The sequence below is a fragment of the Eptatretus burgeri genome, chromosome 11 (genome assembly GCF_056783735.1).
Source record: "Eptatretus burgeri isolate ZD-2024b chromosome 11, Ebu_testis_v1, whole genome shotgun sequence".
NCBI lineage: Eukaryota > Metazoa > Chordata > Myxini > Myxiniformes > Myxinidae > Eptatretus > Eptatretus burgeri.
The window spans coordinates 95,942,008-95,960,516 of NC_140971.1; the positions used below are offsets into that span (position 1 = coordinate 95,942,008).

General features: G+C 44.2%; 1 protein-coding gene across 5 annotated transcripts in view; it reads left to right on the top strand.

The window, feature by feature from the left end:
• LOC147017701 (engulfment and cell motility protein 2-like) overlaps positions 1-18,509 on the top strand; it is a 361,388-nt gene that overhangs the window by 152,809 nt on the left and 190,070 nt on the right. For all 5 annotated transcript variants that reach the window (XM_085847513.1, XM_085847517.1, XM_085847516.1 and 2 more), the window contains exon 6: positions 10,980-11,030. In XM_085847513.1, the coding sequence (XP_085703639.1) occupies positions 10,980-11,030 (51 nt within the window). The remainder of the gene's footprint in view (positions 1-10,979; positions 11,031-18,509) is intronic.

The window sequence follows — 18,509 nt, forward strand, 5'->3', positions numbered from 1 at the left end:
AATCGTCTCCATGGACATTGTACACACCTTTATCTCGTTAGCACCTCTTCATAAACAACATCGCTGAGGAAACGGCGCTTCTTCTTTGCTTCCTCGTCCAGGGCAAGAATACGGAGGCTTTTAATGGCCAATTATTCAATTAGCGCCAACGTATTTTGCCTTTTCGCAAGGAAAAACACGAAGAGGAGAGCAGAGCAGAGGAAAAACCCTTAATGGCGAACGCCGCTGAGTTTCTCTTCACCATCGACCACGGCTACGCAGCAACGCTTCCTGTCATTGGTTGATATAAAATGGCCGCAGCAACGGTTCCTGTCATTGGTTGGTAAATAAATGGCCATAACTTGGGAAGCACTTGTCCGATTAATATCAAACCTTGAAAAGGCACACCCTTAGGTCCCCAGCAATATATCTGGCAAGTTTCAATTAGGTCGGACCAGCGGTTGTCGAGAAACAGCGGTCACAGACACACACACAGAGATTGCTGGATTATAGATAGATAAAGCTTTGTTGAAAATTTGATGACAAAAGCTCAAATGGTAAAAAAAAGAAAAAGAAGAATGTTACGGCACACACACACACACACACACGATTGTAAAATCCCGTCTCCTGATGCGTGGGAGACTGGCGAACAATCAATGACATGTTCCACCTGTCAGGAAGTAGGGAACACTCATTCATTGATGAAGCACATTTTGGTGACTGTTTGAAAACCTGTGTTTGTTGACATATCGATTGTGTAACTGCATGCACTGTTTAAGGAACCCAACTTCATATACGGACCTCTGGTAGCTTGTACATGTTGTTGCATTTGAGCTTGGGGAGTAACTGCTGATATCTATCTGTCCAGGTTCTTACCGACATCTTTGTTCTTTGCTGCTTTCACATTTCTTTCTTTCTTGCTTTCTTTTTTCACAATTTTCTTTATTCATTCTTATTCTTGCTTTGTCTTCTCTTTCATCTCTTTTACTCTCTTACTCTCTTTCTCTCTTTTGTTATCTATCTCTCGAAGGAGAAGTGAATTCTTGCAGAATTTTTTTCTGTAAGGCTCACTTGGCTGCGCCTGGATGTGTTTGAGGGTAGTGGAGTAGTGACTGAAACCCGAATCCTATCCAGGTTCCTCCTGATGACTCCATCTTTGCTCTTTACTTCTTCGGGTTCCTTCTTGATCTTCCGTTTCATTACGGGTTCGGGGGTTTGCAATGTTGTGAGGAGAGTACTCAGACCCACTTCCCAGCCCATGACCTTGAAGCCAACAACCCGCAGATAACTCGGCGGCCCAACATGTTGTTAAGGCCTAAGTCACATTTGCCACGACGGCCGTGGGGTCTCCAAAATCTACGTCTACTAGCAATTATACGGCGGCCGCAGTATTTCCACGGTCACACAATGTAGCAGTCACATATGTTTTTATTTTTCGGGGAGCCGCACGGCGTATTTAGAAATTGTGGAGACCGAAAACGGGGGTTGCCGTACAGTCATTGATTTGATGTCGCACGGTGACCTTAAGGGGGCCCTGCGGCGGCCATATAATTTTCAAGGCAGACCCAAGGTAGCCTCAAGGTGCCCGCAAGGCGACCGCAGGGGGGTCCTAAGGCAAACGTGTGGCCAGACGGACGGTAACGAGTAGGTTCATTTTTATTTTTATTTTATTTTTTACCAGTTTTTTTTTTCGGCTTGTCGAATTGCTACGGCGAACGTAGAAATGAAAAAAGTTATAACTCCGCGTTATAATTCCACGGCGACCCCTACGGCCTGTAAAAGGTAGCCAAACGGCGTAGGGCCACCCTGAGGCCACCGCAGAAACTCTGCGGCCGCCGCACGTTTCTGTCAATTCAGAGGGCGTACGGCCACCATATCCTCGCCGTAGAGAAAATGTGACTTAGGCCTCAGTAACCACAGACACCGTCTGAGATGCTTCATTTAAATAGGGTTCAGGGTCCAAATCCCGCTTTACCTTCCTGGGAAATTCAATCACCCCAGATAAAGTACTGTGCTTCCCAATGCCCCACCGCTGTCAATCAAGAACGACGGAACAATACCTTAAGTGGAACGTTGGCTGATGACTAACCATAATGAAATGGCAGGGCAGAACTCCCTGTCACTAGTTACACACTAATGTCTCGCTAATGGAAAGAGACAATCATGCAGTTTGGAAAATGGTTTATTAAGGTTAAGCAAAGGCACATATTTACAAGCAGCCAGTGTCACACAAGAAAGCTCTTACTCCTTAGCATATACGCCCTCTCAATATACACTGCGTCACCAGCCCGTTTGTCCTCGCCCGGTCGTACTCACAAATTCAGCCGAAACTCTTCAATTTACACAGACATGCGTATGCCTTGAGCCCTTAAGTTCTCGGGCTTCTAAGGTCCCTTGAAGAGGCAAGTCCTTCGGCTCAACTTGAGCTGTTAGCTCAACTGCTGCTCAACTGCTGCCTCCTTTATGGTCCATTCCTGTTTCTATGCAATTAGTCCATGGGCCCAGGCATATATCGGTACCATCTGAGGAAACCAAACTTTAGGGCTACTAAGTTATTGGTAGGGACTATATGATTATTTCAATATGTGATAACTGTTCCAGAAGAGCAGCTTAGTATATGTATTGCATTTTTACCATTTTACCATTCTGAGATGTTGACGTTTTGGGGGGAAAAAAAAACCAAAAAAAAAAAACCAAGGACCACTCGGAGGAAGTGGCAGAGCTGAAGTCCACGCAGGAGGAAGCAGACACCTGAATGCTTCTGCATGCAGCAGAGGCTGGGTACAAGGCTGTGGTGATCACTGCCGAAGATACAGATGGCCTCGTGCTGTGTCTTTCCTTCAATAAGGACATCCCATGCCCCGTGTATCAGAAGTGTGGTACGCAAACCCGCACACAGTTCCTAGACATTGACAAGCTTGCAAGATCGATGGGAGACAGTGTCTGTGATGCCCTGGTTGGACTGCATGTGTTCTCCGGTTGTGATACAGTCAGTGCCTCTGCAGGCCGGGGAAAGATGGGCGCCTTGAAGCAAATGAAGTCGGATAAGACCTACCAAGAGGCCTTCAGTCAGCTCGGTCATTCATGGGAAGTATCCATCGAGCTCTTTCAGAAGCTGCAAGAGGTCACCTGCCACATGTACGTGCCGTCTCCCAACACCACGAAAGTCAATGAACTCCGACATCAACTCTTCTGTGCCAGACGGGGAGAGATAGAGTCCAGTCAGCTTCCACCATGTGAAGACTGCCTCTTCATGCACGTCCTCCGTGCAAACTACCAGGCTGCTATTTGGAGGTGCTGTCTGCAATGCCAACCCTATGTTCCAAGTCCCAAGGGTTGTGGATGGACCACTGATGATGACGGGAAGCTGGCCATCGAGTGGATGCAGGGTTCTCCAGCACCGGATACAGTGTTGCAACTGCTTTCCTGCAAGTGTGGACGGTCGTGCAAACTCCCAGACTGCACGTGCCTTGCCAATAGCCTGAAGTGCACTGACATGTGCAAGTTGCGAACCTGCAGCAACCAGCCCGCTGATGTTGAGGAAGAGGTTGTCGACCTCGAGGAATCTGATGCTGATAACAGTGATGAAGACTAGACTACTGATCCATGGTGTGAATGCTTTGGCACAATCACAAGGACATTCATTTACTTTACCACAACGTTCATCACTGTGTATGTACAAAAGTTTGTTCATGGCATTAAAAAAAAAAATTGGGCCTTAATTGGGTCGACGGGGGTTTCCCCCTAAAATAGGTATTTGCTTTCTTACAAAGTGCACATGCAATTCTGATGAAACTTGACAACAATCTTAATCAACTGTGACGTACCAAAGTTTGTTCACAGCATGAAAAATAATCACGGTTTGAGGGGGTTTTACGGAAGGGGGGGGGGGTTCCACCCCCCCCCCAAGAGATATTTGCTTTCTTCTCAGAATCAACACACAATTCCGATGAAACTTGACCACAACCTTCATCACCCATGATGTACCAAAATCTGTTCATGACATTCAAAAAAATCGGGCTTTATGGAGGTGTAACGGGGGTTACCCCAAAATATGTATTTGCTCTCTTCTCCTAAACTACACACACAATTTCGATGAAATTTGATCACTACCTTCATCACCCGTGATGTACCAAAGTTTGTTCATGGCATTAGATAAACAGGGTTTAAGGGCATCGATGGGGGTGGGGTGGGGGGGGTTGTCCCCTCCCCCAAAAGAGGTATTTGCTTTCTTCTTTGAAACCACACACAATTTCGATAAAACTTGATCGCAACCTTTATCACCTGTGATGTACCAAAGTTTGTTCGTGGCATTAAAACAAAATCCATAGGTGTTTACTTTCTTCTTCGTTATATATTTTGTGGATCATCCATGCCTACCAGTGGTTCCCTGGTTGTCTTATCCAGCCGCTCCCAGGTGAGCGCCGAGAGGTATTGCCCCTCTGTTTTCTCCTGTTCGGACGATTATATTTAGTGAAGAAAAGATTTAGGAATGTGCAGAAAGTGTAACTTCATTTGGCTCAACTCCGTGCTCTATAATGTGCTTTTGCAGGCCGTAACGATGCAGTCCACAGGGGTCCTTTTTTTCGGCAATAATGTACGCAGTTTTCTTTTTCACTGTTTTGTGTGATCTGCTTTCTTTACAAAATATGAATATGAATATGAATATTCTAAGAATTGCTGCAATATACAGTATTAATAGTTGGTAGTTTCTGCAAGTGAAGTGTTACTTTTTTTTTGGTTCTGCAAGTGTCAAGTGAAGAGGGTTTTTTTGCTTTGCGCCGTTTTGTGCGATCTACTTTCATGACAAAATATTACTATAAATATACTTAAAGTTGTTGCATTATACATGGGGTGAAACTCCTTCCGTATTTTATGGAAATCCGTATTTTTGTAATGACCCATACAAAGGTTTCCATATGATCGTCATCAGATAAACATGCCGCTATTATAGGGAAATGAGTCGTTATTCCGATATGCTGATTCGTTTATTAACCCATTAAATTCAGATGGGATGAAATGCTAGCACAATCACACATCATGACTATGATTATGTGTATTATTCTCATGGTAGTTTTTATAGAAGTTAGCAGGGTACAAAAGCTTGCAAGCATGTTACCGTGATTAGATATCTGCCAGGTAGGAGACCATGTGTGTACGTCCATGTTGCAAATTCGCTTTTCGTCAGTACTAGTTATCACGTTTGAATGACATTTATATTAGTTTAGATCAGGGTTTCTACACCTTTAGTATTGTTTCCCCCTTTGAAATTGCTGAATAATGATATTTCAACCCACCACATTATCAACACTAAATTAATAAAAAAAACTAAAATTTATTTAAAAAAATTATTCCAATAAATATTTTCATAAAAATATTGATGCACAATTTATTGCATAACTTGAACAGTCTTATATTATTTTAACATTAGCATTCCTAAAATCTTTCGTGTTGACTGTCGTAGTACGATATTTTCTTTTATAGTGTTGCCAAATAAGCACGTTAATTTTCAGTGAATTTTTGTTCTGCTAATTTTTCATCGCTTGGGAAGCCTATTCGGACGATGTATTCAACGCAATAAATAGTTTTAAAATTGTTCAACCTAAAAAATAATTCCCCCCCCCCCAGGGGGAAATTTCCCCCAGGTTAAGAATTACTGGTTTAGATCATGAGTGTTTGTTAACATTTTATTTTGTTATATTAATGGTGTAGTATTAATTACCTCCACCACCAGAGGTGAAGGAGGTTATCTGTTCGCCTGTTTGTATGTGTGCAGGATATCTCAAAGTTTTGGACGGATTCGGATGAAATTTTGTGGACAGGTTCGGTGTGTGACAAGAACGAACTGATTAGATTTTGGTGAAAATCCGGATCCGGATCCGACTACTAGAATTTTTTAATTGGTTCTTCACCATTGAGAGATGGGGCTAAAAACGATATATCGCTTGATATCTCAAAAAGTTGTGGACGGATTCGGACGAAACTTGGTGGACAGGTTGGGTGTGTCTTAAGGACGAATTGATTCGATTTTGGTGAAGATCCAAATCCGGATCTGGATACGAGAATTATTTAATTTTTAAAGTGTTCTGGGTTTGCAGAACCACTTCCGGTTTTGGGTTTTTTTTATCAACCGCAGCTTCTCTCAGGGGTCTCTGCTGACTTTCTCAAAGTTAAGTTTCAGGTCGTTATCTGTCCCGTTTTAACTGTTTATTTTTCTCACCTATATGTTTACTGTGTGCTCCTAGTTCGGTTTTGTTTCAAAAATTGTGCTATTTTGTGAGCTTTCATCGACCTTGTCTTATCGAGCTCCTTGAGGTCTATTTGCCCTTCCCATCTCGGGGTACGATCGTTTTTATTTGTATTCTCTCCCAATTACCATAATTCCTATTTTCCCAACGGCCCCCCCCCCCCGTCTCTTTCCCACTTACACACTCGGTCTCTTGTCTTTAAATTGGAAAAAAAAACCCTTTCTCTCTGCATAGCCACGTGTACCGATTCTTCTTCTTCTTCTTCTTCTTCTTCTTCTTCTCTTCTTCTTATTCCTCTCTTTTTCTTTTTCTTCTTCTTCACCATCTTCCTTCACCATCTTCCTTCTTCTTCCTTCACCTTCTTCTTCACCTTCCTCCTTCTTCACATTCTTCTTCACCTTCCTCCTTCTTCACCTCCCTCTTCTTCCTTCTTTCTTCTTCTTCATCTTCCTCTTTCTTACTCTTATTTCTTACTCTTATTTCTTCCTCTTCTTTCTTCCTCTTCTTTCTTCCTCTTCTTTCTTCCTTCTCCTTCTTCTTGTTCCTTCTCCTTCTTCCTTCTCCTTCCTTATTCTTCTTCACCATCTTCCTCCTTCTTCTTCTACTTCTTCTACTTCTTCTACTTCTTCTACTTCTTCTACTTCTTCTTCTTCTTCACCATCTTCCTTCTTCTTCACCATCTTTCTTCTTCTTCTTCTTCTTCTTCTTCTTCTTCTTCTTCTTCTTCACCATCTTCCTTCTTCTTCTTCTTCTTCTTCAGAAACCCATTAAAAAAAAATTCCCTTGTATCCTTCCGAACGCTACACCAACTGAAACCACTGTCTCTCTCGTCCCTCTTCCTGGTATTTTTCATTGATCCGTTAGCTTCACTCTGCATTTACCGTTCCAAATTCACCGTGCACCTCCACGATTTTACTTCAACCTTTCCTTTTCCGAATACTACGCAATCCTTATTTTTTAAATTTATTTAAATTAATCAATATACTCACTTTTACCTACACACCTCCCAGAACACATGATCTGTTTACACCCTCTGTGTTTACCGATCCAAATTCACCATTCACCTCACAATCTTTTCTTCAACCTTTCCTTTACCTCTTCTTGTGCAATCTCGATCAAAAAAAAAAAAAATAATAAATATAATAATAATAAAAACAGTCTCATATAATGCTTCATCTTCCTCTTTCACACGTGTGGTTCCCACTACTGTATTGTGACGTCCACGGGACTTGAACAGTCCCGCCAACGTAGAATGAGCCGAAACGATGGAGGCGGTTTATTTATTTATAACCCAAACATGGCGGTTCTAATCGCTCTACCGCAAACGGGACGAGGAAGGTGGCACGAGTCACTTTTCACTGAGTTGATGATGTTTATTCGTTTTTATTATTACCAGAAATAACAAGACTCGGCAAGAAGAGGGATCCGGGGCTATTCGACGGGATGGTGTGGGATCGGCGTGGGGAAAAACACAGACAATTCCAATGAATATACAGTTCTCAATCCCTCTAAGGCGCCAAGCACACACACACACACACACACACACACACACACACACACACACACACACACACACACACACACACACACACACACACACACACACACACAAAACGTAGCTATTTCTGGTGGTCAGGCTGGACCGTGGTGTGGACGCAACTGTCCCTGGATCGGCGTCGGACGAGCTGGCCTTGCTCTCGTCAGGGGGCAGGAGAAACCGTGGTGCTGTCGACCTCCTGGTCTTGGCCCAAGTCCGCTCACAGCCGCCAGGGAACCAGTTCTGGCGCCAAGTTGCGAGCAGGAGAGGGAGGCAGGTCCGCCCGCCGTTCGACCCCGTACTCCGAGTCAGCAGAACCCCAGAGCCAACCAAGGTGAGGCACGAGGCTCAGCAAGGCTCCAAGACACGATCAAGAACACGATCGAATCAGCACAACAACAAGGATGCTCCCCGCGCAACAGCCTCCCCACCAAAAAAACACGATCTTTTGGTTGTAATCTTCTTCCTCTTCCTTTTCGACCCCGAACAGAACCTTTTTATCCTCCTGTCCTCGTCACTTCCAATCGAGCCGTTTATTGCCTTCTGCCAATCGCCTTCTGCCAATCGTGATCACGGGGCGGAGCCATCCGCTGCACTGTCCGGTGACGTCACGGCCAGTCTCCAGAGAATACCAAAAGGGGTTTACGCAGACACACTTACCCTATCCCGTGTCCCTATCTAATTACGTGACAATTATCATTTCCCCCTTGAAGAAATGAACATTTACTGGACAACTTATCACCACTGAATTGCTACTTATTACATCGAGATCCTGGTAAACTCGAACAGCATGGCATACCTAATTAAACATCCTAATTACCCTTTGAATACATACCCCCCCCCTCAAACGTAACAGTATCATAATGCAATACTCTTCTCCTACTTCAACAGACTGCTCTCAATTCAACCTTTCCTTCATACCTTGCCTAAAAAATCCAACTGTTACAGCGTTTCTTCTCTCCAGTCTCTTAATTCACCTTTATTGCATCCCTCAAGAAATGTGTTAAATCGCACTTCTGAACTTACTATTGAAAAAAAAACCCAGTTTGCTTTGCATGTTCACTTTCCTTCAATCGTCATTTTTTTCCAACTTCAATGCCAATTCACCACTCTCACCCCTCCCTCTCAAAGCAACCATCACAATCTTTCCCCCTCCAAGCTTCCCTCTCACCTTTCTCAAAAACGACCCCTCACCTTTCTCCCTCAAATCTCCCCACTCCCCCTTCTCCCACTATTCACCCCTCCTCACTCAGCCTTCTCAAAGTTGCCCTCCCTCTTAGTCACAAAGCTGCCTCCCTCTCTCCTCCATCTCATCATTCTACCTCCTCAAATCCTCAACTGCCTTCTGCCCCTCTCTTATTACTCCCCACTGTACCTCACCCCAGCACCACAGAGCCTTTTCTCCTCCTCATCCACCCCCTCCCCAAACTCTTCTGCAATCCCCCACACTCCTTCAGCAACTTTCCTTACCTCCCTCCCCCTCCTCTCTTGTCCTACCCTCCCCCCTCCCATCACCTGCATCCAAAGCCTCCTCCCCTCCCTCTTCATTAACAGTGTGGACCTCAAATATCCGGGCCCTTCGCTCAAACCTTAGATCTTTCCATACAGGTTGCACTGACAAACCAGACATAATCTGCCGAACGGTACTTTCGGGTATTTTGAATGGTAGGATTTGATTCGGATTGTTTTTATTCGTGTACAGGGTGTTCACAGGTGACCACAGCATGCAAAGGGTTAAAAACAAAATAAAGCCCCTTTCTATTCCTCCCAACCCATTTTTTTTGTCACCTTCAACTTTCCATGTGTGATATTGGATTTACCCTAAAACCTACAAAAATATTCTTCTCTAGAACGCCTGGGCAGATCGAGGGGAAACTTCACACAAATGTTCCCCAAGCCACGTGTGTCCAAGTTTGTTGAGGAATAATTTATAGGTCACATGGAAGCCTGGTGTTGGCTTAGTGGTTAGGGTGGTGGCTTGGGATCCCAGGGTCCTGAGTTCAAGCCCCGTTGGCTGCTGAATTAACACCAGGGGGTTGACTCAGCCCGTCATCCTTCCAAGGTCGTCGAAATGAGTACCAGTGTACTGGTCCCGGTGTATGCCCCGGTTAGAATAGGTATACCATATCCCTGTGTGTCGTAAGAGGCGACCAGGGTTGGCGTCAGGAAGGGCATCCGGCCATAAAACATTGCCTCAAGAAAAAGCCCAACCCCTGCACAGCAAGGAAAAATGGCTGTAAAAACCGTCACTTACTACTACATGGTTTGGCAGAGATATTGGATTGAAGAAAAATATTAAATAATGTTTTCTCTGGAACCTCTTAATCAATCGACATGAAACTTCACAATTATGATCTAGTAGCGATAGGGAATAAGTGTTTTAAAGTTGAACTTGATTGGATTCATGGTCTGGCAATGAGAATTTCAAAAATATTTTTGATCTGGGTTCTTATTTTTAATTTTTATTTTTGAATAAGGCTCACTTGGCTGTACCTGGATGGATTTAAGGGTAGAGGAGTTCCAGCTGAAATGTGAATCCTATCCAGGTTCCTCCTGATGACTTCATCTTTGCTTTTTGCTCGTTTGGGTTCTTCTGATTACTCCAATGCAGGACTGTACCGAATTGGTCTTCCTTTTGATTTGAATTGAATTTATTTTAATCCCATTCTTAATTCAATTGAATAGTAATAAAAAAACATCATGGGTCAGGGTCAAGTGTCCAATCAAAGCAGGGTTGCATCAAAGTGGGACGTCTTGGTACCTGGTCATCGCTGACTAGTTATAAAGTGGCAGTTTCAATTATATGTCTATTTAATTACATAACACACCAGTACACAAAATGCACCACACAAAACAAGTCCTGGTGAGGTACTGTCATCTCTGATTGCTCTTTTTTCTTGTTTCCACTTTGCAATGAAACATTTTACCATTTCTATTTGGAAAGGTCTTTTAGCATTCCCATCTGAGAACCTGGTGAATGATGCTTAGTATTCCATGTTTAAAATCCCCTATACTATTGTTCCTTGTCCTAATGCCCTTGTCCTGCATATGATATATGTACAAGATCCTCAATGAGCCTTCGATCCTTATAATTCCCTCCCAAAGTTGTATCCCCCCCCACCTCCCAACCCTCAATCTTATGAGGTTGAATTGTGTCGTCAGTTTATATGTGCTTCATTGTATCAAAGCAATAAAAACAATTCTTCTGCTTTCAGAACCGCAATGAAGTGAAGAGTGGAGCCATCTTGAACCTATCCATCTCACAAGTGAGTTGAAAAGGTTCTTCCAATGTATTTTAAATTTCTTTTCAACCACGCTTGTTGCACTCAACTTTGACCGAACAAGGTGTGGCATATTCATGCTCCGAATGAAATGCTGATTTTCATGCTCTTCTGATGTCATTATTTGCCTCAAACTTAATTGTACATGTGCAAATCTCAACTAAGGGGGGGGGGGGGTAAATGGGGAGGGATTAATGTCAGGTCAGGTTCGATCTGTGACCTGCTACAGGTACCATGTAAACCTGTACTAACCTGTTCCATGGTCGGGTTGTCGGCGACTAAACCATCTCCCCCACCAGGTTTTCTGTTGAGGGGGGTGTTTGGGTATGGACACCCAGCAGGATTAAAAACAAAACCTGTCAAAGGGCGGAGGAGCTCCTTGTGAGCCAACGGCCATCCATATCTAGTGCCCAACTGTGTCTGCGGACGTCCTGCAGTTGGGTTACTTCTTATTAGGAGGTTGGTGGCAGGATTTGCACTCTGGCCACCGTAAAACCCTTCATTCCACAAAACGCAAAAACGCGTTGTTACTTGTTTCCAGTTGTTACTGGTGTTCTTCAGGGGTGTGTACTTGCCCCCACACTTTTCAGCACTTGTATGGACTGGATTTTAGGGATGATGTCTGAGAGATCAAGTTGCGGTGCATCGTTTGGGAATGTCAAGATCTCGGACCTTGATTTTGCAGACGATGCAGTCATCTTTGCGGAGACTTTAGACATCCTTTTGGGGGCCCTCGGGGTGCTGAATGAGGAGTCGGAGCCGCTGGGATTACGGGTTTCTTGGGTCAAAACTAAGATCCAGGCTTTCGGTGACATCTTGGATGCTGCTGTCCTGTCTGTGTCTGTTTGTGTTGAGGATGTTGAGGTCGTGGAGAGATTCACTTACCTTGGCAGTGATATTCATGTCTCTGCTGGCTGCGAGTCAGAGGTCAATAGACGTCTGGGTCGGGCCTGGGGAGTCATGGATTCACTGGATCATGGGGTGTGGCGCTGCCGGTACCTGTGCGGGAGGACGAAAGTCCGAGTCTTCAGGTCCTTGGTACTTCCAGTCTTGCTCTATGGGTGCGAGACTTGGACTCTGACCAAGGATCTGAGACGGAGACTTAATTCCTTTGGTACCAGGTCTCTTCGGAGAATCCTTGGCTATCGCTGGTCGGATTTTGTGTCCAACGAGCGGTTGCTGAGAGAGACTCGGATGAGATTTGTTACCTGCATAGTCCGTGAGCATCAGTTGCGGCTGTATGGACATGTGGCTCGTTTTCCTGACGCTGATCCTGCTCACCAGATTCTCTCAGCGAGAGAGTCTCATGAGTGGAGGAGGCCAGTGGGCCGACCACGTGCCTCATGGTTGCAGCAGGTTGACCATCATCTCAAGGAGATGGGGATGGGCCTGGCATCTGCCTGGGGGATGGCCAGACGGAAGCCCCTGGTGTACCGGCGGAAAGTGGACGCAGCGACGCGCTGTTCTGGCACATGCTCCCATACCTGACCTGATGGGGGAGAGGGAGAGGGATGGGGAGAGAGAGAGAGAGAGAGAGAGAGAGAGAGAGAGAGAGAGAGAGAGAGAGTAAGAGGGAGAGAGAGAGAGAGAGAGGGAGAGAGAGAGAGAGAGAGAGAGAGAGAGAGAGAGAGAGAGAGAGAGAGAGAAAAGAGAGAAAAGAGAGAGAAGAGAGAGAAGAGAGAGAGAGAGAGAGAGAGAGAGAGAGAGAGAGAGAGAGAGAGGAGAGAGAGGAGAGAGAGGAGAGAGAGGAGAGAGAGGAGAGAGAGGAGAGAGAGGAGAGAGAGGAGAGAGAGGAGAGAGAGGAGAGAGAGGAGAGAGAGGGGAGAGAGAGGGGAGAGAGAGGGGAGAGAGAGGAGAGAGAGAGGAGAGAGAGAGGAGAGAGAGAGAGGGGAGGGAGGGAGAGAGAGGGAGGGGAGAGAGAGGGGAGGGAGAGAGGAGGGAGGGAGGGTGGAGAAGGGAGAGTGTGGAGGAGGAGGAAGAGGAGGAGGAGATTGGGACCATACTCTGTGCAGAGTGTTGGTGCTGCTTAAGCAGTCTCCTTGGCTGTTGGGCATAGTCCTGGATAGGTTGCCACTCTGACACAGTATACCAGCATGCTGGCACTCATTTTGCTGACCTCAGAAGGATGACAGGCTGAGTTAACCCCACCTGGTGTTAATTCAACATCTGAGTGGGATTTGAACTCAAGACCCTCGGATCCAAAGACCACCACCCAAACCATTAAGCCAACACCAAGCAGGAGAGTGAGGAGGGAGGGAAAGTGAGGGGATGGGGGAAGGGAAGGCGGTGAGAAGAAGGGAAAACACACGTGCGGTGGAGCGTTAAATACGATTCATACTGTCTCATCAAAATGCTTCTGCATAGAATAACACTGAAGATGGAAACAAAATACTGTCTGAATTCCATTTTTTTACCGCTCATACTATAAATACCACGTGGAGACAAACACCGACTGGATGCATCCGCAGCCAAGCTCTCCGGAGATGAACACCGCCTGGACACATCCAAAGAGAAACTCTCGTATGGACATAAATATGGCCCGGACACGTACAGACACAACCACCTCTCGGACGCATCTGGAGCAAAGCTGTCCAGAGACAAACTCCCACCAGACACGTCTCAGGACGAAGGGGCTCGAACCACCCACTCAGGACGACTGGACACGGACCACCTGCTCAGGACGACGGGGCACGGACCACCTGCTCAGGACGACGGGGCACGGACCACCCGCTCAGTACAACGGGACACGGACCACCCGCTCAGGACGACGGCGCACGGACCACCCGTTCAGGACGACTGCGCACGGACCACCTGCTCAGGACGACGGCGCACGGACCATCCGCTCAGGACGACGGGGAATGAACCACCCGCTCAGGACGACAGGGAACGAACCACCCGCTCAGGACTACGGGGAACGAACCACCCGCTCAGGACCACGGGGCACGAACCACCCGCTCAGGACCACGGGGCACGAGCCACCCGCTCAGGACATTTACTTTGGAATACCGAATGATTTTCTGCTGTCACCTTAAAAATTAATATAAACTTCTGTTCAGACCTTGTACTGCCAAATTCTGCCTACCCCATACATTGCAGGCTTTTACAACTCAGAGGCTGCATTCTGATGAGGGAAAATGCTGGCTGGTCAATAGTTTTTTTTTGGTGTTTTTTTAACCCAACAGTTTTCACACTTTTAAAAATTGTTTTTGGACAATATTGTTCATTTTTCATGATGCAAGCATGTGCACCTCAGAGATTGACCTGGAGAAGAGCAGAGAATGAGTAAATGGAGCAGATTAACACTTTTTGAGTCATAAAGCATTGATACTGTCTGGATTTGAGTGTTAATGCAGTTAGTTCAGTGATCAGGATTGGCTTGGAATTTCTCTGCCTTCATGGGTAGGAAGCTCACTTGCTGGTAGGAGTTTAACATTAGTAAAGGAAGTATTGGTAGAGAAAGGAGAGAGGGATTTGGGATCTTGTGCTTTCCCTTTAAGACAGCATTAATGAATTCGATCTAAGGAGGAGCAGTGTTCATGTGGTGACTCCATCCTTCAAGAGTAAAGTAACAGATGAGGTTATTATAGATGAGAGCTGGACTTGAGCAACTGCCACCAAGTTTTTGTGGATGGTGAGAGACTTGAGAGATAGACTTTATGTGGACCTGCTGTAGTGTACTGTTAAATGTGAGGACAGAAACACAATGATTGTGAGCGAAGCTTTAAAGAGAGACCATAGTGTTCCCATTTGTGGAGCTGGCTTTCCTGGAGAAAGAATGCAATCTGCTTTCTTGCATGCATCCCTGCAAGGATGAAGAAGAGAGTGAAATGTTGACAACCTCGTCTCAGAAACGCATATCGAGATGTATTCCAGAAGGATCTGTGAGGGGCTGGTGGGGATACAGGGTGCAGCGGAGGCTGTTAAGAAGGAAGCTCTTGACCTCGGCCACAATCCCATCATGATTTGATTCTATCAAACTAGTACAATGAATAACCAGGTTTAGGAGGACTAGTTATTTGGGCTTATCCTGTGAATGTACAGTTTGATACAACACCCTTCCTGTGAAGCACCAAGATAACGGTTTCTATTTGAGGAACGATAAAACTAATTTATAAACTATTGATCATGCATTAACCTAGACTAGTTGGCCATTTATATGAGTACTTGGCAGAAGGGGTGAGAATGCTGAATTCAGGTGTTGATGTGAAAAAAACACCCCAGTGACCATTTTTGAAACCTTCCGATCTCACGAGCTGTGTTTCTTCACCTCTGACTTATTTAAATGGTTCACACGATAACTTCTTGGAAATAAGTTTTATACATATTTTTATCTTGCCAAAACGAAGTTTTTGCAAGATATGTTAGTCAGCTTGTATGTTTTTTTTTTTTTGTTTTTTTTTTGTTTGTTTGTGTTTGTCTGTAATCACGTATAAAAAATTCTGCAGAGCACAGTTATCATTGGAAATTTTTGTAACTTCGCATATCAGAGGCCTATCGAGGTCCCTTTCAATGCACAAAATTTTGAAGGTCAAGGTCACTTTGTCGTAAATCAGGGGAGTCGACGAAACCCTTATTTTTTGAGTAATTTTGATCGGATCGTCTTCAAACTTCATGGGAATATAGTTCATGGTCTGGCGCTGAGCTGATTAATTTTTGGTGGCGATTGGCCTTGACCTTCATGGTTAGTGCCACAGGTCAAACATATTTGACCCCAAGGTCAAATTTTCAAGTTTTAGGAACCATATCGTGTAGTACCTCAAATTGAACACCTCGATGAGTACTTTCTAGATATGTCAAGCTTGAGACATTATGACGTCATTTGGTGACGTTATGAGGCAAAAGCATATTTTTCATAGTTACTCTGTAGAACGATTCTCATCGGAATCTCGCGTAGGCAGATATTCCTCAAGGAGTCGCTCCTGGTGGATAGCAGCTCTGTTCACCTCAGTGTGACCTTAAAGAAGTCACACGTGGTCACCTTTTGGCAAGATACGGGTCACCCTGCGGGTGACATTGGTTTATTTGTTTATTTGTCATTCACAATTTAAAATTACATCAAAAAAACAAAAACATTTCCATTTCTGTCGACAATTGACGGATCACGGTATTTTGAAGCGAAGCTGTAATAAAGATTATTGGATTAGTCAGTCCATAATTCTCCTTGCAAAATGACACCTTGTTCCCAAACAACCGTACACTTTATTTTGTTTTGAAAGAATACACAAAAGGTCTTTAGCATGATATCAAAATGGTGTTTTGAATATTGCAAAACCGAGTGCATCGCAATGTAGCTGGAGCATTATGGGTTGAGGTTACGACAGTGGAAATGAAATTAACTTCAAATTTACTCTGCAATTATCAAGCAAGGAAAACCTCATTATTTATTTATGGTGTTAAATATAATGGTCAAGAAAGCTTTTGCCAAATCATCAGAGGTTATTTTCCTGAATTTTTATTTTTTTATTTTTATATGATCACCTGATTTTTATGCCTTCACCGACAGTCAACAGTTTTTTGGGGGTTTTTTTCCGGCATTGTTTTCGGGTTGCCCGTCAGGCTGTCCATCCATGCTTCCGTCCGTCCTTGCTTCCGTCCGTGAAAGGTTTTCGTTAACATGATAACTTAAGTACGGCTGAAGGGATGCAAGTCAAAGTTGGTACAAGTATGTATAATGATGCAAAGAGAAACTGATTAGATTAGAGGGTGAATAGGTCAAAGGTCAGAGGTCCCATCAGGTAAAAACTTGTTTCTGAATTAACTTGTGAACTAGTGATGGAATTTTGACCAAACTTAGGTTCAGTATATATTATGATGCAAATGTGAACTGATTAGATTTTGGCATCAAGAGATCAAAGGTCATAGTTTGGAATAGGTTTTCGTTACTGCTAAAACTTAAGAATGGCAAAAGGGAACCAAGTCTACAAGTATGTGTAATGATGTGAAGACAAACGGATTACGTTATGGGGTCTAGAGGCCAGAGGTCCCATGAGGTAAACATTCTGTTACTGCCTTAATTTGTGAACCAGTGATGGGATTTTGACCAAAGTTGGTATAAGTATATATTTCGATGCAAAAATGAGCTGATTAGATTGTGGCGTCGAAGCTCATATCAGATGAAAATGTGACACTTGAGAACAAGTGAAGGGATTTAAATCAAACTTGGTACAAGTATCTATTTTGATTTAATAATGTTGGTGGAGGTATATCGGATTATCGGTCAAGGTCGTGATGTCAGAGTGCCTTTCTCGTTTCTTTATTTTTTATTTTTTCAAATGATCACCTATCTTCTTTTGACACGTTTTTGGTGTACAATATACTTGTACAAGGCGTGTTCTCAAGTACCAGAGCAGACCACATATAACTGTGCACTGACGTTACCTCGGAGAAATCTAACACCCAGTTAATGAGAAATACCCCTCGGAGTCCAGAGTGAGTCAACACCACTGAAAAACGAATTTAGGTGAGACATTGTGATCATGCCATTTAGAGTTGTAACATTACAACTTCGTACAAATTGTTTCTACGTCCTGATATCCACAATTTATGCATGGAAATGCAACGTTTTATTTATTTATTTTTATTTTGGATACATAGTTGAGGCTTGTGGAAGAGCGAGCACACCGAACGGATCAGGACGTAACAGAAAAAAAAACAGGATGCAAAACACGCCTGCATGGAGAAAGAAACTCCGAGGAAAAACTGGAAAATTAGGAGGAGGGGGATTTGGGTGGGGTTATCGAGGTAGAAAATATCATGGTTTTGGGTTGGGGGATAATCTGAGATGGTGGTGAACAGCTGTCTTGAAGACCTGGAGGGAAGAATGAAATTAAAGAGGATGTGGAAGTTGATTCCACAGGTGGGGAAAAAGAGGAACAAATGAGTGGAGGAGAGCAGTGATCCTGGATTTAGATCGTTTTACCAGAAAAGGGTTGATGGTGGACCATGTGTGCCCTGCAGAAACCTGGGAGTAAGGGGTGGGGGGGGGGTATAGAATGATGGAAAGAGCAGAGGGTGAAAGACCAGAAAGGAGGTGGTGGAAGACAGAGAGACCACTGACCTGTCTGTGGTGGTGAAGTGATAGACCCATAGACTCAACTTCAGTACTGGAGATGCCAACTATCTTCAAGGCCTTGGTTTCCACGACATAAAGCTGAACAAGATGTGAGGCAGAGGAGCCAGTCAAGAGGGGAGAGCAGTATTCTATCAAGCTGTGGATGAAGGCCTTATGGCTTATACTCTACTGTTCAAAAGTTTTAGAACACCCCCATTTTTCCAGTTTTTACTGAAATTTAAGCAGTTTAATGTTTCATTGTATGCTAATGTTTCAATCAAGCATAGAGCAAATTAACAATTGCAGTTAAATATAGAAATCATTGAATCGTTTTGTTGAACAAAATTTAATCTAAATTTTTACTCATCAAAGTCGCCACCTTCAGCAGAAATCACAGCCAAACATCATCGTGG